Source organism: Cheilinus undulatus, linkage group 17, assembly GCF_018320785.1.
Source record: "Cheilinus undulatus linkage group 17, ASM1832078v1, whole genome shotgun sequence".
Lineage (NCBI taxonomy): Eukaryota > Metazoa > Chordata > Actinopteri > Labriformes > Labridae > Cheilinus > Cheilinus undulatus.
In genome coordinates, this window is record NC_054881.1 from 6905946 (window position 1) to 6930466 (window position 24521).

The 24521-nt window shown below is 39.7% G+C and overlaps 1 protein-coding gene across 4 annotated transcripts; it reads left to right on the forward strand.

Annotated features, from left to right (window-relative positions):
- The first annotated feature begins 490 nt into the window (after positions 1 to 490).
- On the forward strand, positions 491 to 24520 carry dab2 (DAB adaptor protein 2). 4 transcript variants are annotated; one of them, XM_041810638.1, is made up of 15 exons: positions 491 to 649; positions 8108 to 8390; positions 10598 to 10737; positions 11904 to 12002; positions 12088 to 12219; positions 14972 to 15055; positions 15315 to 15341; positions 15426 to 15473; positions 15586 to 15648; positions 18666 to 19292; positions 21252 to 21381; positions 21469 to 22092; positions 22185 to 22375; positions 24030 to 24116; positions 24208 to 24520. In XM_041810638.1, the coding sequence occupies exons 2-14, from the start codon at positions 8246 to 8248 to the stop codon at positions 24096 to 24098; spliced, it is 2379 nt and encodes a 792-aa protein (XP_041666572.1). In that variant the 5' UTR covers positions 491 to 649; positions 8108 to 8245; the 3' UTR covers positions 24099 to 24116; positions 24208 to 24520. The 4 variants fall into 4 exon arrangements, with proteins under 4 accessions (XP_041666572.1, XP_041666575.1, XP_041666574.1 ...); XM_041810640.1 differs by lacking the exon at positions 491 to 649 and adding an exon at positions 695 to 717; XM_041810639.1 differs by lacking the exon at positions 491 to 649 and adding an exon at positions 5242 to 5305.
- Position 24521: the final 1 nt, after the last annotated feature.

A 24521-nucleotide genomic window follows, 5' to 3' on the forward strand; every position in this document is an offset into this window, starting at 1 on the left:
GAATTACATCTTGAAAACAAGGATTTAACTGTTTGGCAATAATAAATACAGAAAATAAAGCAAAAAAAAAAAAACAAAAACATCGGAATAGTTTACAAAACGAAAAGAAGAGAATGCTAGCGCTAGGCTAGACAATTAGCTTAAAAACGTAGCAAACAAGCTAATTTTGGGACACCTTTCGGACTTAGGGCCTTTCAATAAGTCTTTAAAAGTGCACAATAATAAATGAGGGAGGGTACACAATCTAACACTCACAGATTATCTTTTAGATAAAAAAAATAAATACTTAAAAATGTCGAGTATGTTAAGACAAAAATACATTTTCATGACCTACTTACTGTTTGTCGGCCTTTACCTCCACGGAGGTTGGTTTTATTTTCTTTCACGTGAAGAGAGACCGCCCCTCAAACAGTAGAAAATCTGCATTGAGTTTGGTCTGTCAGCCACTGAAGGGTTAAATTGGGAGTCTGCAGCAGTCTCCCCTTTCTGTGTCCACGGCATTTAGCGGAAAACATCTGACTCCTGCTCGTTTTTTCGAGCCTGTGTTTGGTTTTACTCATTTTGTGCCCGAGCCGCGGAGGCATCACGGGAACAAAAATCGGTGTTTCGCCAGCAGGATTCCAACATCTTACTGCGCGCTTTCAAACAGGTTGGTCACGGTTTTGTTTGACGTTTTTACGTCCATGCATTAATTAAGATTCTACCAGGACTTTTCAGGTGAGCGTTTTAGTGCTAAAGAGGAGTTGTCATTGAAGTTTGCTTGTGAAACTCATGGAGGTAGGCGAGGTTTGAGAGAGTAACTGTTCAGTGTGAAACAAAATAGTTTTTCCACTTACTTTAAGAAGGCACAAATATGTTTGGAGGAAAACTTTAGTCAGCTTTGTCTTTTGTGACTCACTTGGTGGTCATTTTAATGTCTAAACTGTCTCAAACTTACTTTATTTACCACAGAGTTTCCTTCCACACAACACTCCTGTTGCGACGTTTTTGTTTGTGCAAAATCCCTTTTAATCTTGGCAAAAATGTATGACTTGAGTTGCATTTCCTGTCCACATATTTACTTATCTGAATCCTGGTTTTAGTGCAAAAAAAATTCATTTTGTCTAAAAGTGTTTGCATGCCCTTTGTGTTCACAGTGGGCCAGTGGTATTTCACCATCTCATTCACTTGCAGACTGAGTCATTCCCTGATTTCCTCCAGATGTGCACTAGTTTACGTTTCCTGGCGGCCCAGGATTGTGACATTTCTGCCCTGGCTCTGCAGTTATTCTGCTGACAAATATGAATTTACACTTTTGTTCTGTTATTTGTGGTGTGACGAATATGCTGATTTTTCTTCATCCTCCATTTGGAAGTATATGTCTTAAGTAAGTTGTTACAATATAATCCTTTAACTCAAATCTGCCATGAACAGCTGACATTTCACCCTTTTTATTAGCCTCTCCTGCACCAAGTGGGACTCTGACACTGCTCTTTGCTTACTGGACAAGCACAGTCATGTGTCACACTATTGTAAATGGAGCATCAACAAGGGCTGGGCAATATGGACCAAAAATGATGTGGGGATATTTTTCAGCTGAATGACAACTCACATGCATTTATCATGATGTTTAAATTTTGGTGCATAGAGCCAAATGGTTGTCACAAGTAAAGCAACTGAAATCTGTTTGTTTTGATGGTAAGGAAAGTCAAAGGACTAGACACCGAATATTGGGTAGTTTGTTTTTTGATGACCAATAACTGGCTGAAATTTCCTTCACATTATGGAAATGCTGCCAACATATTTGTGCGATTTAGACAGCGATCTCTCTCTTGAATACTTCCTAGAAACCAAATATAGGGCAATTTTTAATTTGAATAGTCAAAAATTGGAGGCAAAATAATTTAGACAAATACTCTGGTAATATTTGGAAGGAGGCATTTTTCTAAATGTTGCCAACATGTTTGTGCAACTTAGACAGGGATTTTTTTATTTTCAAAAAGTCCTTAACACCAATATGTGGCAGTTTTTCATTTTTTCATTGTTAAAAATTGGCCTTACACTACTTAACATTGTGTTAATTAGACAAACACTCTGGTTTTATTTGGAAAGAGGCACTTTTCTACATGTTGCCAACATGTTGTGCAATTTAAACAGTGCTCACACCAAATATTAGGAGTTTTTGTTTCATCAGAAATTGTCTCCAAACTCCTTCAAATAGTCTAAAAAAGTGAAATTCTCTAGATATATTTGGAAAGAGGAACTTTTCTAATAGTTGTCAACATACTTGTGCAATTTAGACAGCAATCTCTCTCTCTTAAATAATTGCTAGAAACCATATATTAGGCAATTTTTGATTTTAATTAATAATAATTGTGCAATTTATACAGTGCTCCTGCCCTCTCTGATAAGGTTTTGATAAATATTAGGTTTTAAATTTTTTTAAATAGAAAATTGGCTTCAGACTTCTTTGTCTAAAATAGTGAAATGAAAGAGGCACTTTTCTAAATGTTGCCAACATATTTGTGCAATTATCTCTCTCTCTTGTAAATCCTAGACACAACAAGTTGGTCAGTTTTTGTTTATTAATTGCCAAAAATTGGCTCCAAAGTCTTTCGCATTGTGTAAATTTGACAAATAGTCTGGTAATATTTGGAGAGACACATGTTGCCAACATATTTGTGCAATTTAGACAGTGATCTCCCTGTCTTTAATAAATCGTAGACATGAAATATTGGGAAACAAATTCCACACACTTCCTGCTTTTCCATACAAAGAGATGGTCAAAAATATATAAATTTTTAACACCCTTTAATTTACAACAGGTAAAGTCTTTATTATTATAATGATCAGTTGTATGAAAAAGGAGCTTCGTGATCATCATTCATATTTACTACCAAATGAGAGAGAAAACACTGTCTAGATTGCAAAAAATACGTTGACAACATATTGAAAAGTGTTTAGAGCTTTTTGATCATCAAAAACAAATCAACCAAAACTGGGCGTCTGTTACTTCCGAGTTTTCTGTGGATATAAAAGATGTTTTACCATCATTTGATGTTTTGAAACTTCTACACATTTTTCAAATTGTACAAAAACATTGGCAACATTTCAGTACATTGTCAAAATTCTCTATTTATCTTAAGTATTGTGTCAGAATAAATAAAATGTACTTAGTTTTAATGATCGGTAGTATAATACAGAAACCTAATGATATCATTCATAGTTTTAACCAAAAGGGAGGATACTGTCCATATGCACAAATTTGTTGGCAACATTTAGAAAAGTGTTTAGAGCTTTTGGATAATCAAAAGTCATGAGATAACCAGAATTGAGTTTCTATTACTTCCAGTTTTGTTGAGCATGTCAAAGATTTTTCAACATCTTTTAATGTTTTGAAACTTCTACACACTGTTGAAATTAAAAACATTGGCAACATTTCAGTACATTGGGATTGTCAAATTTTTTTGTATCATATTCATATAACTACAATGTCCTTAATTTTAATGATTGGTGGTTTAAAAAAAAATTAGAAAACTAATGATATTCATTGATATTTTAACCAAAGAGAAGGCACTGTCTTAATTGCACAGATTTGTTGGTAACATTTGGAAAAACTTGCAACCCTCACACTTTTGGGCAATTCAGACAGGAGTTTTCTTGCAATTTTAAACAGTAAATTAGTAAATACTGGGCATCAAGGAATTCACACACAATGTTCAAACTTTACAAAAACATTGGCAATCTTTAAGTACACTGAGAGCAATTTCTAAGATGCACAAAAATGTTGGCAACATTTCCGTGAAATTGTCATAATATTGTATAGTCTAGTATAGCATTTTTTTATAAATTGTAAATTATCTTTACTTCTTATTTTATTCATCGGTTGCATCAAAAGTATAAAAATTTGACAACCTCTAGTCATATAGAGACAGAACACTGTAGAGATTGCACAAATGTGTTGGCAACTCTCAGAAAAGTGGATAGAGCTGGCAGGGAGTGAGTGAAAATCTCCGGTGTTTATGCAACTTTGACTGTTTGCCTTGACTTTAAAGCTGTAGTATCCACTAGGTTTCAGTATGGTTTGATGTTTTTGAAACTTCAACACTTATTCCGAATTGCACAAATACATTGTCAACATTTCCGTACACAGAGATAGTCATAATGTTTTATGATCCTAAATTTCAAGCTCAATTATTTGAATTGATGGTATCAAAAAGTGCAAAACTTGTTGATCATCAGTCAGGAGATCATTGTCTAAATTGCACAAAAATGTTGGCAACATGGAAAGATGCAGGGAGAACCCTTCTGTATTTGTGCATTTATGTCGATATTCAGGAGTTTACATGCACGTATGGATGATTAAGATTTGGTTTGTGCATACCAGTGATTTTAAAGAATCAACACCAACTTAACTGGATAAACAGTATCGTCCTCCTTTTGTCTCACCTCAAAATATAGGGATATATAACTGGATGTACTCCCCAGCCCTAGCATCAACAAGTGTTTAGAGTTATGTCTAGTTTTCCTACGCTTCCTCGCACAGCAACAAAAACAGCGTGTTTGTCTGTGTGTCCCCTGTGTGCAGGAATTTACATGTCACCAGGGGTAAAGCAAACATTCAGAGGCTTAGCCTGCCTGTCTCCTTGGCTTCAGTCGAGGTACTGGCAGACATAATGAAGTTTTTATTGTTTTACAGCTGCACAGTAGCTCGTGTGATGAAACCTTCATTTGGAGAGTAATTTAAAGGACTTCTTTGAAGTAAAAGGTGTTTCGTTTTAGATTTAAGGTCAGATTTACTCTCTGATGTGGTCTTCGGTGTTTCCAAACCAGGCAGCTCTTGGCACGGACCTGAAACAACCTCACTGACCTGAAGGTTCCCGGCTGTTATCTCATCCTGTTTGACTGCCATTTCCTTCGCTAATCAAACTGTTTATAGATTACCAATCAGATTTAATCATGAATTATACCCTCAACTAGATTGTGTTTGCAAAAACACTGGAATCCATGCTGACACATGTATTTAGATAACCATCAGTGAATATAACGTGAATATTTCACTCGTATTTGGCATCATTACGATATTTGACTTATGTTTTACAGCAAGTTTGAAAGTTTATCAGTCTTATGTGTAATTTAAGGCTCTAATTTCCGCCGATAGTTGCTCAGCTGGGCATCACGGGATCTTCTGCTCTGCTAGCGTAAGATTAACTCCAGGTAATTGCTCAACCTTTGCCCGCCTCCAACCTTTGGTCCATCTTTCAGCCTTCACAGCCTCTTTACGCTGGAGCTGTAGGCAGTGTAGCTTCAGGAAGTGGACCTTAAGGTATGTATGTGGCACACAGAGCTGTGTCTGACTTGGTTATGCAGAGCTGGAGTGCTTAGCGGGCTTTTAGTCTGGTAAAGATTGTTTTTATCTTGTTGTGACTGATATACTTGTGTTGGCTGTATCATCTTAATGTGAGTTTGCTGAAGATTGAGGTGGATCTGAGCGCCTTTTGCATCAGCTCTCAGCGTTGATCCTGCCTTATCGTTTCTGCAGAGGGATTTTTGGCAGATCCACAGTAGGTTATTGGATAAATAGTTCAGGATTTTATTGTTATTTTGAATATAAATTTGAATAGCATGCTGCATCTTAGCCAGGTATACTGAAGGATTTTTATGAGTCTGAGACATCACATGATGCGACAGCACTACAGCTGCAACTAGCAGAACATTTTTGCTCATCGGCAATCATCAGTCAGAACTTTTTAGGGATATTTTTTTTTACCAAAGATAGTATGAGCAAGACAGAGAGAGAGAGAGCAATAGCAACTTTAACCATTTAAAATGTTGCTAATGTATTTTGTTGAGATTTAAATGTGTTCAGAGGTTTGCTTCTGAATGTTGGTAGTTAAAAAGTAGAAATGGCTTATTTGATAAAGAATTTGGCAGCTCTGGTATCAAAACTGGCATCAATATTGTTTGATTTTTGAGTATAAAGGCTTATTTATTCTCACCCTTTACGTTTAGAAAAAGTTATGCACATTTTAGGTGCTGTAACTGTTACTATTTATATACTTACATAATTCTGTTATGTGGGGATGGATGCTAATAACTCATCCACTAGAGGGCGCAGTGTCCCACAGACCTACACAACTCTATCGTTGCTTGGTCCGTCCTCCACTCACCTGTTCTCTTGTAGTTTTCTATGCACAGAGATGCGCAATATTTGGGAGTGTTTCTGCAAAAAGTTAAGGTGAAGTAATGCTGTTTTTCAAACCATGATTCTTTGGGGTATATACAGAAAATCCAACATTAAACTAAACACGTTTTAAGACTTCATTGCAACTTAAATTTACTCTTAAGATTAGACTGAGTGGAAAAAAAAACAATTTTATGCCATAAAAAAGGGGTGATGGAAGGTCTGATTTTCTAATCAAACAACCTAAAGTAGCTATACCACAATCTAGAAGTACCAATTTTCTGGTGTTGTTAAAACTAAAAACTATAGCAGCATACGTTTAAATCAAATAAAAGAATACAAAGCAGAACTGTCTATATTAAAATATGAAATTTAGAGTATTCTTTGATTCAGATATTTGATGCACTGATGCATGTTATTATTGCAGCTAAAGCCTTTGAAAAAGTACAGAAATTACAGCTCTGACATCCAACTTCCAAGATAAATGGAATGCAGAAAAGTTCCCCAACATTTAGGGATTTTATTTAAAATCTGTACATATTTATGATTGTTTCATGGTTCCAATTTGGAACCAGTACACCCCAGAGGTCTTCTGAGAGGAGTCAAGGACAATAGGATCAACAGTGTGGTGTGCAAATCAACACAGACAGACAGACAAGCATGCTGTGAATTATAGTAGTAAGATTAAAAGCAGAAAAACTAACTCACAACCTATTTTGATGAATATAGAAATTAAAACCTGAGAGTCATGTATTTAATAGTTTTTTTAAAGCCTTCATTTTTACTGCATTGAAACAACTGCTTCTCTTTGGCTACATTGCTCAACACTAGCCCCATGATTAGCAGTGGTACCGCAACATTTTTGGTCTGCAAGTTCAAGACAACAAACAGAAATTTTGATGAAATGGATGCAGAGTACAGGCAGGAAATGGCATCTTTGTCTGAAAGCAGATATGATTCTTTTAAATGATGCAGCTGCCATTACCTAACCTTGCAAAGCAGATGGATTTGCCAGCTTTCTTGTTTCTCACTGGCGAATCCATCTTGCAAAGCTCCCATCTGAACCATTTAGGTAGGTTCACTTATGGCGGAAGAAATCAGTTTGGATGCTGCTAAAGCACCAGTTTTATCAGAACTTGACATTTCTTCATTAAAAGAAGAACATAGAACAGAACTCCTTTGCTACTGTCTATATGCCCAGGTGAGCTTATGAACCAAAAAACTTACACTATCTTGCAAAAGTTCCACAGTTTTCCCAAGTATTCGTCTTGGTTGTGCTTTGCTGGTCTGACTTGAACTGTTGGCTTGACTTCTTAACAAAGACCTGCAACCTCCAATGGTAGCGTAACATTAAGTCTCAGTCTGTAACCTTCCAGAGAGCGTGCAGAAAAAAAGATAAAATGAGCACAACATAGTCAGTATTGTATGCATAAATGAGCCTTGAAGACTTTTGGTTCTCTGTTGTTATTGATAAAGAAAGTCAAGAAATCCTTGAATTTAAGATGCTGGAAATGTTTTTTTTCTGACCTTGTTTCCTATAAGTTGACAGCATGTGGGTCCATCTTTGTCATGGATAATTGACTCCTTTACAAGGCTGAACATCTGACACAGCATGTGTGAAGTCAGGTTAAAGTATGTGTGTGTTCTGTGCTCTTGTCCTTATGAGACCATGATGTTTTATAGGTCATGTGTCTTGTTATGCTTCCCTATCTGAAGGCTGCTCCATGGCTGTAAATCTTTACTGCAGATTGTTAAAGTAGTATGATTGTTTATGATGTGCAAAAAATCTGTTCACTGCCTCTTGCATAACTTTCAAGTGGTGTTTAATCATCTGTCTTTACAGACCAATATCTTGTTTGCAGCTTTATTAGAATAAGTGTTTCAACTTCTCCTTTTTCTCTCCTCACACGCTCTCTCCCACTTCACTTTTCTCTGCTGCTGCAGACTATAAGAAGAAAAGCATGTGTGGGTGTTAAGAGTCATCTGTTCGGTTGACCTCGCTGCCCCCGCGCTTGAACACGGAGCTGCCGTCTGTTTTTCCGCTCTGAACGTCCACTCGTCCAGTGAGGCTCACTCCACATCATGTCTGCAGAGGTGGAGGTCAGCGCTCCCGCTCCTGCCGATCCGAGCGTCGCATCCCCGACTGCAGCAACGGCGCCCGGCACCCCTCCTCCTTCCCCTGCGACAGCTGCAACCAAAGTCCCATTTAAGAGAGAGAAGAAGAAAGGTAAGGGATGGAAAAAGGACTGACTGTTTTATCAGAATAATGTTCTGACTAGTCAAGTTTGGAATTTTTAGTGTTCCAAACCTTAGGGGTAGAGCCCTGTTGTCTTTGTGATTGCTGTTATTACTTTACCAAAAAAGCTCAGATTAGAGTGAGATGGAATGATCTATAAACATGAAACTTGGTGGTTTAACTGGAAATTCTTTGCGTTACCTGCCCAGGAAATATGAATCCCATCAGCCAGATGTTAGTGCTGTAATTGAGGAAAGAAAAATCCATTTTTAAAAGGCCACACACACCCAAGTCCAGCTCAGCATGCTTTGCAAAAAGCCTCTTGGACCATAAAGTCCACCATGATGGGTTCCCACCATTTTGGAACCCATACCCCCTAACCTGTAGGTCCAATTGGTGTCAAATTTGCCACATTTATTCTTTGAATGGAGCTTATTAAACATTACACAAGGCTTTTTGGTATCTTATTTAATTTTGAAGTTATTGACCAATAAACTTTGAGTGGGTGGGGTTTTGCAGGAAAATGGCCCTAACTCAATGACCGTTTTTACAATCATCATAAATCCATGCACATATCTTCAGAGAGAGACTGGAATTCAGCATACCAAAGCATTTTGATCCTAACCCATAGGGGGCACCAAAGTACCAAAAACTTGTAAATCAGAAATGGTGTGCATGCTCAAGGGGCAAATATTAGACTAAATCTGATGTATATTGTTTGGGAAAGTGGGTGTTTCTTATTACATGCATATGTTTAATCCTGAGGAAACTCACTACAAACATCCTAAACTGTCTTTTAAATCCAGTTCAGACCAGAGATTTGCAACAAGACGAGTTGAAACTCACAGCTGTTTGCAACCGGCTGCTCTTTAATTTTCATCTGGGGACCTCCAACAGGCATTAGAGGGCTTTGAAGCTGAGTGCAAAGCAGTTAGGATGAGGGTCAGCTCCTCCAAGTCTGAAGCCATGGTTCTCTGCAGAAAAAGGGGGGATTGCTCCCTCTAGGTGGAGAGTAAGTCTCTGCCTCAGGTGAAGGAGTTCAAGTATTCCAGTGTCCTGTTCATGAGTGAGGGTTAAAGGGCAGATTGGTGCAGCAGGCATTGTGCTGCCCGTCCTGGTGAAAATGGAGCTGAGCTGAAAGGAAAATTTGATTTACTGGTCTGCTCAACCCTCATTTATGGTCATGCACTCTGGAGAATGTCCAAAAGAAGGAGATCGTAGATACAAGCAGCAGGAATGAGTTTTCTCCAGAGGGAGTCTAGGCTCAGCCTTAGGGTAGATGGGGTGAGGATTTCAGGTATCCAGAGGGAACTGCTCCATCATCTTGAAAGGAGTCCGTTGTGGTGGTTCGGGTATCTGATCAGGATGCCTCCTAGGCACCTCCCTTTGGAGGTTTTCCAGGCGTACCCAGCTGGGAAGAGACTGCAGGAAAGATCCAGAAGCGCTGGGGGGATTATATATTCCGTGTAGTCTGAGAATGCCTCGGGTTCCTCTAGAAGAAGTTTGAAAGTGTCGCTGGAAGGAGGGATGTCTGAGCTGACATGCTAAGTCTGCTGCGACTGCGACCCAACCCCAAATAAGCTGAAGAAGATTGATGGATCTCCTGATAACAGTATTTCTCCACAAGAAAGTCTAGCTACAGCCATTAATTTCTCAGGTATTAGCTTATATAGCCTAGTAGAGGAAATGAATGTTTACCTTGCTGAGGTTTCTGTGTGAAAAGTTTATTAAAAAAGAAAGATAAATGTAATAATTTTAAAAAATCTGTGGTTTCATCTAACAAAATATTCTACTTTGGACACATACTTTCAGCCTATTAGAATTAGATTTCCTATTTCACACTAATCAGCTTGCAGCATCCAAAAAACAGCTGTTGGCAATAGGACTGGAATTGCAGGATGTCCCTGGATGTCTGACCTGGTTAGGGCTGCGACGGCTCAGTTCACACAGCTGCAGCTGTCTCCCATCATGTCCTAAAATGTTCTTGTTGCATCTTGAATTTTTGGTCTGAACTGGGCTTTTAACATGCACAGGAAGGAAGGAAATGGCACCACCTTGAATGTGCTATTTATTAAAGCTTTGTGATGTTGGCACACTATTTAAACAGAATCAAATCCACCATAAAGTGATGTTTTCTGCTCTTGCCTTTCCTGTTTTGTTCTTGCATGAATCATAGTTTTTATTTTATTTCTCTACAGTTCCAGAGAAGACAGACGAGTACCTGCTGGGCAGGTTTAAGGGGGATGGCGTGAGGTACAAAGCCAAGCTGATCGGCATCGATGATGTCCCAGAGGCCCGGGGAGACAAAATGTGCCAGGACTCCATGATGAAACTGAAGGTGCAACATTCAACATGTCTTTTTGTTTGTTTTTCTTGTATTGTTGACCCACAATGATGCAGATTTGTTAATTTTCATGGTTTCTGAAAGTGACACATGTGCTATAGGCAAGACAATTATATTTAATGACACCATTCATGTATACAGAAATACAAAGTGCTTAAGTTTAAAGAAAATGTGAACACAGATTGAAGTAGAAAGCCCGAGTTGACCGATAAAGCTCCTAACCAGCTTTGTGTTTTCCCTTACTACAACCTTAGGCTTTGTCAAGCCATCTTACTCTGATATCCTGGGCATGCTGACCTCTCTTTGTGGTATGCCTCTCTATTATAAAGGTGCTAATTGACTGACAGAGCCCTGGACTCTCTGGCCATAATCTCATCATACCTTTGCAAGAATAACTGTCTAATTTAATCAGTAATCTCCATTACACCTTATATAAGCCACATTTACCTGCCATTTTTGATAAATAAATCATTTTACTACATGGAAAGCAACAATTAAGGTATATATTCCTTAAAATATCTGCACATGCATCTATAAAAGTTTACTTGAAGGGTGTCTTGAAATTAGATAGACTATCAAAGTTGTTAGTAATTTGCATTGGGGGACATTTTTCCTAATTACAAGCAGTTTTAGCCTCATTTTATGCTTTTTATACCTTCAAATGAGATGTTTGCCTATCCCTATCAGGTGAATGGGGCTTATGATAAGTCAAATCAGGTCAAAGTTATTTTTAGAGCACATTTAAAACAACCTCAATGAACCAAAGGGCTGCACAGGCTTACAGCATGATATAAAACCTATGGTGAAAGCACATAAAAATAGCACAGTAAATACAATAAAACACACTGAGTACTGGGCTTGATAAATGTGTCATAATGTGGAGCTGAACTTGTATTAAAAGCAGCACAAACATATAAATGTTGGTAAATCTAATGAGACATCATTGACTAGAAACTAGACAAATATGGACAGCGCTTTTGTCGTGTTGTTCTCTTCTGTCCCAGTAATTTGCAGGTACATAACATCCGTCATAGCGCGTGTCCTCACTGCAGAGGGCAACATTAGCACAGGGCTTATAGCTATGAGCTCAAATCAAAGGTCATGTTGTGTTTGCTGTTTCCAGAAAAATACCCTACTATTCATTATTTGTTTTGCTCCAGGGAATGGCAGTAGCCGCTCGGTCTCAGGGCAAACACAAACAGAGGATCTGGGTCAACATTTCCATGTCGGGCATCAAGATCATCGATGAGAGATCGGGGGTGAGTTCCTCTGTTTATAACTACATTACATGATCATGTTCATTAGTTTAAGTTTGGCCTAATAATGAAACCTTCTCTCCTACAGGTGATTGAACATGAGCATGTGGTGAATAAGATCTCCTTCATCGCCAGAGACGTCACAGATAACCGGGCGTTTGGGTATGTGTGTGGAGCAGAGGGGCAGCATCAGTTCTTTGCCATAAAGACGGCACAGCAGGTAACACTCATGAAGAAACTTGCATATTCACTGTATATAAGGTGTGGATATAGCCTCAAACATAGTTACGCTGAAAGGGCCTGTGTCCAAAGATGTGTTATTTTTTCACTGGCTGTGTAACAACCTCAGCTTCAGCATTTATTTTCAAGGTTATGAAAGTTGACTTCTGCTTTGCTTGTTAGAGTAACGTTGTTTTTAAATAGCTCCATGCACTTCATGTTCCCCTTATTCAAAGAAATGTCACTAGAATTACCCTTGGACCTCTGATAATTTATGAATTATTGCCTGATGTCAGTGTTTGCTGCAGTGTATTTACACGGGATAGGTGAAGTCTGTAATGTACTCAAATTTACAGACTTTTCTGAAGGATGACATGGAGGTGCTGCAAGGCTATAACAATGAAAATGCACAGGGAATTTTATTTCTGAAATTCATACAAAAATGCAATGTTGTGCACAAAGTTTTTCCCTTTCTCTCTCTATATATAAACATTTTTTAGCTCTCTAGCAAGCTGTCTACGACTGATGAAGTAGTGAAATGTCTCCTAACTCTCCCATCATGCATCAAGATTGCATAAGTCACCTGTGTATATCTACAGCTGATCAGACAGAAGAAGAGAGAGGAAGTCGAGCAGCCCTCCTGTCGATGTATGAGAAAGGGAGACGTCTACTGTTATATATGAACCTCTCCTGTTAATTTTAACCGTTTTTATGTAGTTGATGCTATGGATGTTATTCTGCACTCTACACATTTGGGATCATTACGCATCCAAAACACCCCTCCTCTCGTAGATCAGCTGTTGCAGCTTTACCACTGAATGTTCAGCAACACCTTGTAAACTGTGTTTTGCATGCAGTGTACGGCTTTAAAAAACTGATATGAGATCAGGCACTTGCAAAGAGAAGCTGTAGGAATCAGAGCAAAGATCTGTGCATATGAAGAGAGCAGTGGTTAATGCATGCACATTTGGACAGCAGAGTTGAAACAAAGAAGTAAAATAAAGCCATTTTTACATGTAAAATGAAATTAGCTGAAAGAGAAGAGCTATTTGGAACCTAATTATGTCAAAACTTTGTTAACAATCTCCTATGTAGCCTCTATTTTCTTTTGAGGTCAGAAAGAGAAGCAGGAAAAGCTGCAGGAGAAAGTAAAAAAACCTGATTTCCACCCTAAATTATAGAGATGCCAATTCACACTGGATTAGTATTACCTGTGGACTTCTGTGTGCTGAAATATGGTTGGTAAATTGCCCTGGATTTTTTTTACTCTGTAAATTGCAGACACAGTCAATTTGCACGGGATTAAAAATACAGACGTCCTGCACAGTAATTACAAATCACTGGGCGTCCCGCGGGAATGCTAATCTAGTGCGAAAAGGGCAAAGGATCAGTTAAGTTTCTGAAGTTTGATATGTATTCAGCAAAGAGCATCGCCTGTTTCAATATATTTAACAAATAAATGTTTTATTGCTACATTTGCAGCATTTTATCTTTATTATGAGCAAATCAGGCTTTTTTTTAGCTTGTTATATCTAAAGACGATGCCTCTCTGGACTTATCTGGTGAATGTGGCATGTGTTACATGCATTTATTTCTTTCTTCTTCTAAAACACTTCCAAAATTTTAGGGTTTGCTGATATCATCGGCCTGAAATCGGTATCAGCAGATATTAAAATTTCTGCCGATATTTAAAACTGATATTTAGGCTGTGAATATCAGTAAAGATCTACTGTGAATTTCTGCCATTTGTACTAATAAGTCTGGACTAAAAGACCTAGGACTCTGCTCATTCTTTAAACATCATAGTGGGCTTTAAGGACTCAAGTTAGTTTCTTTGTTCATTAAAATGTGTTCAAAGTACCTAAGTTTTAGGTCTGAAATACATATTTGCAGCAAACATAGACAAATCTTTTTTTTACTATATGATCTTTCCTTTAATCAGAAGTGCATCAGACATTTCAGATCTGTTAGCTGATGACTTTGTTGGCGTAAACTTAAAACTCAGGTGTTCATCTTTCACCCTTTGGTGGCTCATTTTGCCCCCTGACTTGGATAACCTCACCCCTTTTTACCTGGGGCAAGTTGGGCCACAGGAGCGCTTTTTTTGTGAGGTCATATTTTCAGACAGTTGTTTTAGATTTATGCTGATAATTCAAGTTGGTTGCAGAGATCTTGAACCAAGAGTCCATGCTTTCAATTCACTTCTGTCTCATTTTTCCTGACCAAGAGGACTATTTAGAAACTATATGTGTCAAAACTTTTTAAATCTCCTACTCAGCCTCTGCTTTTTTATCAGAAGAAGAAGCAGGGAAAGCTGCACAGAAAGCATGTCCACCCTTAATGACAGAGATGGCGATTCATACGGGATTAGAATTACATGTGGACTTGTGGCATAAGAAAAAACTGTCTCATCTTACCCCACTCTCCCGTACGTGTTGCTGCTGTTGGGGAAAAAGTCTTGACATACGAATTGAAAAAGTGAAATATCCTCCAGTTGCACACAGCTCATGCCATTTCAAAGAAATGTACCAGTAGATGAACCTGATACTGGAGAAAGAGTGGGCCTCCTCCTTTTTAGATTGCACGTTGCAGAGGCAATCTGTGCATGTGCAGTTACAGTGAGTGATTGCTAGATGCGAACTTAAGTTTCCAAACAGTGCTTCACACACCAGTGGGATTGTCTCATGTTTTTTTACCGCTATAATAAAGACAATCAAACAACAATAAAAATGTGCCATCTCTCCGTCTCACAGGCAGAGCCTCTGGTCATCGATCTGAAGGATCTGTTCCAGGTCATCTTCAACATGAGGAAGAAAGAGGCAGAGGCCTCTCAGAAGGTAACTGCTCTCATGCGTCTGACAGTGAGGTGGAAAATAAAATCTTTAGCAGAAGTTGGACCGTGTGAATATTTTCTTTCTGGTGCGGTCTTATGGGAGAATTAACAGCATACACAGTGTACCAACCTGCTGAATGTCAACACTGCCTCTCTGTGTTCTCTCAATGAATCACATCATTCCTTTGAAATGATGTGAAATGACACACGCCTCGCTGAAATAAGAAAATGAGCACAATTATTCAGTCTGCCTCTGTTTACAGGGAGAAAATGGCAGCGCTGTAGTTGAGGTAAGCTCTTGGAAGCACTTCTTTTTCCCCTAATAGCTCCTCTAACTACTTCCTTAACGCCCTCCTTCTCTGTGTGTTTTCCAGAATGGAAGTGACGCCTCGCTAGGCGCGGATGGAGCCAAAACTGCCCAAGTAAGAGTTCCTGCTCTGTTGTGTTTGCAGCTTCACATTAAACAAACTAGCAGTGATTTTTTTTCTGGAGCTGAATAAATACAGCATGTTTTTGTTTCTGTGTGACGTGCAGCCAGTGGAGGAGCTCAACCTTTTTGGAGACATTACGACCCCTCCAGACATCCGGGCTCCAAATGTAAGTGAGGTGCCATGAAATGTTCCCTTCATAAGGCCAACATAGGAGAGATACACTAATTCAGTGCAGTGTTGCTGTATTATAGCTGTAGGTCATATTTTTGCACATCTTGGTAAGTATTCCAGGCTTTAGAAGAGTCTTAGATAGTATTTTTGAAAACCAGAAGGTTGAAATTGTAAAAGTAAGTTCTGCTACATTCTGCTTTATGTTTCTAAGATGAGATTTTATGTTTAAAAAGCACACCTGAATAACTGCAATGCCTCACAGACCATACGTGTGTGAACTCAGCTCTGAAAAGGCTGCCATACTAGCTCAATAATTGGTTTTATAAATCGTAGCTTAAGAATTAAATCAAGGTGATCCTTTTCAGAACTGAGTAAAGCTTCATGTGAATCAATCTCATTGTTGTTCATCACACTTTTAAAGCTGCTGCAGGTAGAAACTACAAAAGACATTCTCAATGCATGCATATACATGTTTTCTTTTTGTCATCTTTGGCGACACCTGGTGTGTAGTTGTGGTAGTGCATCCCATCACTGTGGATGGGTTTGGCTGAGTTTCAGGTCAATGAGTCAGTGCTGACTGAAGCATATTTTCATTGCTTGCTGTTGTCCAATCCAGGTGAGGTTTTGTAACACCTTACTTCTGAAAGCTGGACTTTAAACCCCAGTGCTTCTCATGGTGAAGGTCCTGATCCCAAGCGAGGCCGCCACGTGTACCAGAGGGGTTGTAGAGACTTGGAGGGGAAAGAGGGGGAAATGAGAAAATTAAAAAAGTCAGTCTAGCGCAGTGGTACTCAACCTTCTTCTACCAAGAGCCACATTGTCTTAAAATACTTTAGCACAGTGATACTCAACGCGAGGCTCTTGTATGTCTTAATTTGAAATATTATTCCCCAGAAAACCTTAAAATGGAAACTTTGACCCACTGAATTACCTATTGCAGGTCACATTGATCAGTTTTTTTCCCACACTTATACAGTAGGTTTTAATGGGCAATCTTTATTTTTTCTATTATTATATTATTATTATATATCCTTTGCCATTATTTGCATTTTTTTGCCTTTTTTATATTTTGCCACTTTTACTCTTTTAATCCATTCCTGTTGCTTTCAGACCATTTTACCAAGTCTTTGAGCCACTTTTTGCCAAATTTTGCCCCTTTTCATCGGTTTTAGCCACCTTTATCCTGCTTCTTTGAACATTTTCTCCCTTTTTTGCCACTTATCTACACTTTAAGCTGCCTTTTGCCATTAAATTGCCACTCTCCCCTAACCTTGCAAAGCAGATGGATACACCCGTTTCCTTGTTTCTCACTGGTGAATCCATCTTGCAAAGCTCCCATCTGAACCATTTGGGCCCGGTTAGAAAGTGACAGGACCAATCAGCGACGAGGGGCAGTACTTTCAGGCACAGCAGAGTCGTGATGTTAATAAGCAGCAGCAAGAGCTGGTGCAGTTATGGAGGAAGAGATTAGTGTGGATGCTGCTAAAGCGCCAGTTTTATCAGAACTTGATGACATTTTTTTGTTAAAAGAACAAAGAACAGCAGTGAGTTGTTTTCTTTTAAAAAATGACAAAAGTCGAGTACTTACATGTCTATAGTCGACATGTTTCGCGGCTACATCCCGTGTTTTGTTGCTCTGATTGGCCCGTAGAGATGTGACAGACAGAACGTTCATCCAATCACACTCTGAGTTTTTTTCAAAGCCTCTGCCTTTTCTCAAACGTTTCCTATTGAAGCTTTCCCAGATGGATGTGTGAAACACATCCATCTGGCGTGTCAGGTTAACTTTCCCCCCATTTTCCCACCCTTTTACAGCTTTTTTGTGGGTTTATATATGGGTTTGAAAAAAATACGTTTTCATTTAGATTTGGTAGTTAAAGCCTGTCTTCTTTTTAGGAGTTTTTTTTCTGAGTAAACCTTAAAAAAGCCACAACTGGTCACTAAAGAGCCACATGCGGCTTGAGAGCCACGGGTTGAGTATCACTGGTCTAGAGGTTAGATTTTCTGCCTGAACCCAGGGTCAGGAGAGGACCCTCCTGTCGGTCTCAAAGGCAGTCAAAGACGACCTGCTAGACATTGGCAGCCTAGCTATGTTTGAGTTTTTGTTTAGTTTTTCTTTGTATTTTTCTGCTTCAGAACAACGTCTCAAGGTGCAGACACACAGCACAATCCAGTCCAATCCAAATGTATTTGTAAAGCATATTTAAAAACAACAGAATGCTGACCAAAGTGCTGTACAGACTTGAGAGTCTGATCACTGATCTCACTTGATTGCTGATAAAGGCCTGATATGGGAGCCTCTTGGTGTGCAGACTTTTTCTCCTTGTTGTCTACTTTGTTTTGGATCGAGCGCCCTCTTCACTGATGTGCGTGTTCCACTTTAGACTTTCTGAATGGCTGAAAGTTGTCTTTAACTGGCTCTTAAAGTCACTTATAGAGCTTACAGAGCACAAAAGACAGGGGCAGAGCATTTCAAAGTTTTTGAGCATGGCTTGGAAGTCTGCATCACCTCGAGTCTTTAGGTGGGTGCGAAGAACTGACAGTAACTCAAGAGAGTTTGGGGGCTTTGGGACAAGATGTGTCCCTGTTTTAATCTTAGTAACTTATAACTGCCATTGTAATGTACAAATTATTTAAGACATTTCGAAAGAGGGGGTGAACACAATGCTATGTGGAAGTTCTTGGCATGGCCCATTTGAATACTTCTAGAGTTATCTAGTCACCCACAGCTGGCCCAGTCACAGCTACTACAAGATGGCAGTGCCCACAATTTGGTTGATTGAGTTGATAGAAGTACCTCATATAACCCCACTTTAAGAAAAGAGCTGTCTCTTTCACATGACAATGGCATTATAAGGAGGATTTTCTACGTGCAGCAGCTTTAAACTGTCATGTCTGTTCACACCACATGATTCATTTGTAATTTTGTTAACACATGTGTTTTGTCCCTCTGCAGCTCTGATCATAAGTCTCTTATTTTTTCTCTCCCGCTGTCTCTCTCATGTTAACCAGGACGCTAATGATATTCTCTTGCTGGATTTTTCCGCTGAAGTTGACAGCAATCAGAATTGCATAAAGGGAAACTCCTTTGTCACTTCCTGTGCCCCTGACCTCGGGGCATCTCCCCACACAGTAAATCCCTTTTCCTCAGCATTTGGCTACTTTCCAACCCCAGACACTGACCCTTTCAGAGATGACCCCCTTTCCAAAGCGCCCTCTCATTCGCCGCCCAATAATTCACAATTCCCCCACCTCGCCACCTCTAATCTCCTTAACAGCAGCGCTGGCAACACTTGTAAGACATTTATTAACGGTGGTTTGAACGGAGACTCTGAACACCTCAGTCAGCAGATAAATGGGTTATCCAGTAAGAACATGATCCTCGCTCTCAATAATGGACAGTGGCCACTAGGGGGCCAAATATCTCAGGGCAACTCGATAACCATGATGGACGGGAATGAAACTGCTCCAGCTCTCTCAACCAAAAACCCATTTTTTGACTCATCTTTGCAAACTGCCGCCGTCTCGAATGGCGTAAGTCATCATCCGCAGCCCCCAGTGACTCATAGCAAGGACTCTGTAGTCATAAACCCACCCCCGCAGAGCTCTAAGGCTGGACGAGGTCGAAGAAGTGCAAAGGTGAAATTATGTAGCTAGACGAATCACAGTAGAGTTGCATGTGTGATGCCTGAACATGGGGTTAATGCACAATTTACAGGGCACGAGGCGTTTGTTAACATGTCTTATTTTAAGCGTTTGGGTTATGCACTGGTGTCTTGCAAGAGGTGCATTTGGCTAGATGCAAGACTGGTAATGAAAGATTGCAGTAGAGGGCTTGTTACTGTATATTCTGTCTGCATGCATGCACTGGTGTTCACATGCTTCTCTGTCCTTTCTGTGTGCTCCTCAAAATGAACTGTACTTTTCTTATTCTGCTCTTACTGTGTCCTCTAACATTCATGCCTCTGTGATGGACGAGCTGGTAAGTGTCAAAGCATGCAAATGTATCACTGTCAAATTAAATCCTCTTGTTTTTTATTTCTGGCTGAATTGTTTAAGTTAATATGATGTTGCTGAAAAAGTTCAGTTTAATCTTAATTTTCATATAATTCACAAATTGCATCAGACTGTATGTAAGAAGTGGACGCTGCCTCAAGTTTTTTAAGGTAAAGCCAATATAGAATTGCTTCAAACTTAAATAAAATTCTAGTGGCCACCAGGGGAAGACTCCATTAGTTGCAAAGGTAGTCTGAGGGCCTGATTCACAAAGGAATTGTGTGGCTTTTGTGCCTGCTAAGCCAGTTTTCCTTTACCACAAAATCCAGATTGTATGTTGCACAGGTATAAGCTGCATGCTGGTTTTAGGACTCTCCCTAAGCTGAAAAAGGTCGTCCTGCACAACAGTTTCAATTGCATGCAGCAGTTCGCACAATGCAAAGTTTCTGTGCATCTGTGTAGCTCTTTTAGTACTATCTGAGAGAAAAGTCCTGGTGGGAAGAAGTGATTTCTGCATAAGGAAATCCTACTAAAATGGGCATGTTTTGAGCTGTTCACAAATGCCAAGTATTCAAAGTGTAAAAATGAAAACTTTCTTAATTCTTAAGCTACTTTTGTGTCCTGAGAGTAGTAAAATATTCAGGCATTTAAAAAAAAAACTCACAGTGAAACAGCAGCAGGCAGAAATTAAAAAGGCCTCTGTCTAAAGCATGGACGAGCTGTGTCACACAATGCTTGTATATGTTCTGTTTCCACAAAACAGTCCACTTTAGTTCAGCTCAGCAGCAGGTAGGAGATTTAAATAAGGATGGAGGAAAGGAAACTGGCACTCAAACAGGAGCTAGCTACAGTAGCTCACATTAAAGCGTCACTTTGTAGCACAGGCTCATTCCTGGCTCATCTCATGGCTCATCTTTAGTCTGCTGCTTACCCGACAATGCTTACTCGGTTGATAGTGCAGTGCCATTTCAATTAAATGCATGTCAAGGACTAAATGAGGAATTTTTCATATGTTAAAGGGGCTCAGCTAGCATCGTAGCTCAGTACGAGTCTCCTCAAGACTCTTATCTCCCTTCATCTGGCTAGACGATGCTAGTAGGCCTTTTGGACTGAGTAAATTGCGACATTGATCACCCCCACACCAAGTTAATCGGTTAAACTGTGATAAAAATCCCTTTATTGAAAAGTGTAGGGATCATACTCAATGTATGTTGAGATTTTCTTTAGATAATTCCAGTGTACAGGTCTATTTAGAGGAGTAAAGTACTAACTTTTATCAACCCATTCATTCCCTGTGGCTGTCCCACACAATGATTGGAACAAGAATTGCAACATTATTTGAGTTAAAAGTACATTAATGGTTTCAATATAGTAAGTATTATAATGATCACATTAAGCTCTCAATCAGGACAGTTTGTGTACCAAATTCAAGATGGCAGCGACTTAAATGTGCAACTAGATGCTTCAGAATAGTTGTTCTTGAGCCAGTGAGGACTATTAAAAAGGCTGAGTCTGCTTCTTATATACAGTCAGTCATTTTCCATGTGTAAGAAGATGTAAATGTGACGCAAAATACTAATTTTGTATCATTTCTGGCACTAGTCCACAGCAAGTGACCTGTTTGGAGCAGAGCTGTTTGCTGCTCCGAGTCAACCTGAGGGGTCTTCTGCTTCAAGTGACCTTTTCAACAGTACACCTGCCAGCTCCACTCCATCCTCCATAGCTGCTCTGGGTAAGACATAAGAGCACTTTATTGTGTGAAATTGTTGTTTTGGCCTTGTAGTTGTGTGACCCTTGTGCCACTTTTGTTTAAATCCAGGAAATCTTCAGCTAGGTCCTCCAGCCACCACAGCTATCCCTGCTGCAGGCATGTGGGCAGCCTCCCCCGCTGCCCCTTCCATGTTCCCCATGCCAGGAGTGACAGCTCCTGGCCCTAGACCTGCTTACCCGCAGCCGTCTGCCTTCGGGGGTCTGCCCATTCCTCCCACAGCCTGGGGCCAGTCCATGCAACCCCAGTTTGTTCCACCTTTATCTCCACCGCACATCTTCCCGCCAAATTCTCCACCCGCTTGGGTTCAGCCTGGCATGAACCCTTTCCAGCCTGGCGCTTTCCCCGGTATGGGCGACCAGCATGGTCCAGCACGCCCGCCTCCCAGACCACCTGTAAAGGAGACTCCAAAGGTAGAGAACAGTGCCTTCACAGCTTTGGATCCACTTGGAGACAAAGAGAAGAAGACTGGAAAGGACATGTTCAAGGACTTCCAGATTGCCAAACCTCCTGCCATCCCAGCACGGAAAGGGGAGCTGGCATCCAACTCTGCTTCGGCGTCCAGCGGCAATGAATCCGGGGCGTTTGATCAGTACTTTACCAGCAAAGTTGGCGTCGCTCAGGAGTCTGCAGATCATGACGACTTTGATATTAAACAATTGTCAGCAGTTAATGGTAAACCGAGGTCAAAATTCTTAATTTTACCCACTCACAACTATCAGATTTGTCATGTTATTCCTGTCCTTTGTCTCTCTGTTCCTCTGTAGACGCTCCTAAACCAGCCCCAGCAGCAGCTCCAGCTCCGAGCTTGAACTCCAGCTTCGATGCTGCCTTCACTTCAGCTCCCATCCCAAACAATACAGCACCAGCCCAGGGACAAGGACTTAATCAGGACATGTTTGATCAAGCATTCGGAGCCCCAGATTCCAGTCCTTTTGGAGCACCACCTGTAGCTATGGTATAAAGATTAATAAATACCAAGCTGTTAAACGTGCATTTTTTAAAAGAGTTCTGATTGCAAATTGCAATTAATTTTTTTTAACTGCATGTTTAAAATACCTTTCTTAAAGATATATTTTTGGACTTTTTATGCCTTTATTCAGAGAGGAGGACACTGGATAGAGTTGGAAACAGGGATTAGAGAGTGGGCAGAGACATGCAGGAAAGTAGCCACAGGCCGGACTTAAACCAGGTCCGCCTGTGTACATGGGGTGCAACTTGAACCACTAGACCATATGCACTCCTAAAGTCCACATTGACACAACTGAGTATTTCTTACCAGTTTCTTGATTTGTGAATCAAAAGAAATCAAGTATGTATCATCTTTATTTTTACCCTCAAATTCCACATACTCTGCAATGACCTGCTTCCAAGGTAACTCTGCAAAGCTGATGGATAGGCCAGACGCCATGTCTGTCCTTAGGCAAATCTATCATGAAACTCCCATCCACATCGTTTGTGCCAAAACAAAAGCGGTTCTGATAGTCAGCGTTGTTTGAGGAAAACGAGGCAGTAGCTACAGAAGGGATTTAGTTTAACTTTGAGCTGATAGCAATGGATGCTGCAAGCTTAGTGGTTAGCTTGTATGAAGCTATAGTATAGCAGCATTGAAAGCCTTTCATGACGGAAAAGATGTTTTCGCTTCTCTGCTGATCTGCTTTGGCATTAGTTTGCAGTCATTACAGGGAGGGGGGCGGTAGCCATTAGCTTGGTTGTAGCTACAGTTTAATCAAACCATAACCTTCTAGTCTCTATCCTGCACATGCCAGAAGTGTTCTGCTCAGTCAGCATTATGTCGCAACTGATGGCACAACCAAAGGTCATCAGCTGAAAATAAACCTCTTAACTTTCTAACTTACTCACCCATCCATAGTTGAAATAAAATAGGCATGGAGCAGAATTTAAAAGTTAGATTTATTATTTGAATAAGTGCTGCACTGCTTCACCAGTGAGGTCTGAAGCCATGAGTTAGAGGCAGGAAATGGCTTACAGCATTTAACACTTTAATAACATCAATAAAAATACAGGAGTGCATGTACAAAATGACTCACTAGCATCCAATGATTCCTAGTTAATATGGCAGCATATTCACATTTTGTAGAAGTTCCGGTTTAGTTGTTTTTGCTTTCTAAAACTAAACTAAGAGATATTTTCTAGAAACTGTTTTTTGTTGAACTTTTATTTTGTAATTTTTACCATCTAAAGCCAAGGATACTTAACTTCCTGCTTGGATAAAAACCTACTTTAATTTTGATATGATATAAGGAACCTCTGGCAGATTTAAGGTACTGATATTAGTTTAACCTAGGAAAAAGAACTTGCTACAATAGGAGAGCCATCTGAGTTTTTAAAGTAAATTTGGACATTCAAAGGTGTGGATGTGTCTTTATTCCACCACTGTAGGAGTATGAAGATGCTACAGTGAGTAGTAATCCAGCTACTGCCACACTGTGATAGCTTAACTGCAGCACGACTAACAAGGCAAAATAGGCAATGACGTAAAAAATCTACATTGGAGCTTAATGTCATTGCATTAAGTACACAGACATTTTCATCTAAACGTACAGCTGTTATTTTTGAAAGTAATTTTTGCCTTTTTTAAAATCTTACAGCAGCCTGCTCCTGTTGGTCAGACCTCGACTGCAAATTTTGGAGATCCATTTGGAAATCCCTTCGCTTGACCACATATTTGTACTCAAGTAAGTCTCCGTTAATTTTGTTGCCTGACTAAATACATTTATGAAAGGATAAAACCCCATTTTACAAACTTCGTTCTCTCTGTCTTTGCAGTTGAAATGGCATTATTGGAGGGAAAGCAGTTCTTCACATGAACTAACATTGAAGTGCGCAAGACAATCCAACCGATGAACTCCACTGAGTCTTGTCCCTGACCCGCCCGTCTTCTACACCTCCACCTCATATGTTGTTTTTTTTTTCCTGTCCAATCAGTAGTTCTCTTATTTCAAACGTCCACCGATCTATGAAGTAAATGTAAATGTCATGATCTGCTGAAGAAAGAAATGTGGTGTTTAAGAGAAGGCACATCCAAAGAGGTTCACTGCTGATGCTGTCTGTGTTATGAAATAAAGAAATACAATCATCAT

Bases quoted from the DNA above. Each gene is read 5' to 3' on its own strand.
- dab2 (XM_041810638.1), top strand. From the start codon at position 8,246: ATGTCTGCAGAGGTGGAGGTCAGCGCTCCCGCTCCTGCCGATCCGAGC. The intron at 12,003-12,087 runs GTGAGTTCCTCT...TCTCTCCTACAG, and splicing joins TCATCGATGAGAGATCGGGG to GTGATTGAACATGAGCATGT. The intron at 22,093-22,184 runs GTAAACCGAGGT...GTTCCTCTGTAG, and splicing joins ACAATTGTCAGCAGTTAATG to ACGCTCCTAAACCAGCCCCA.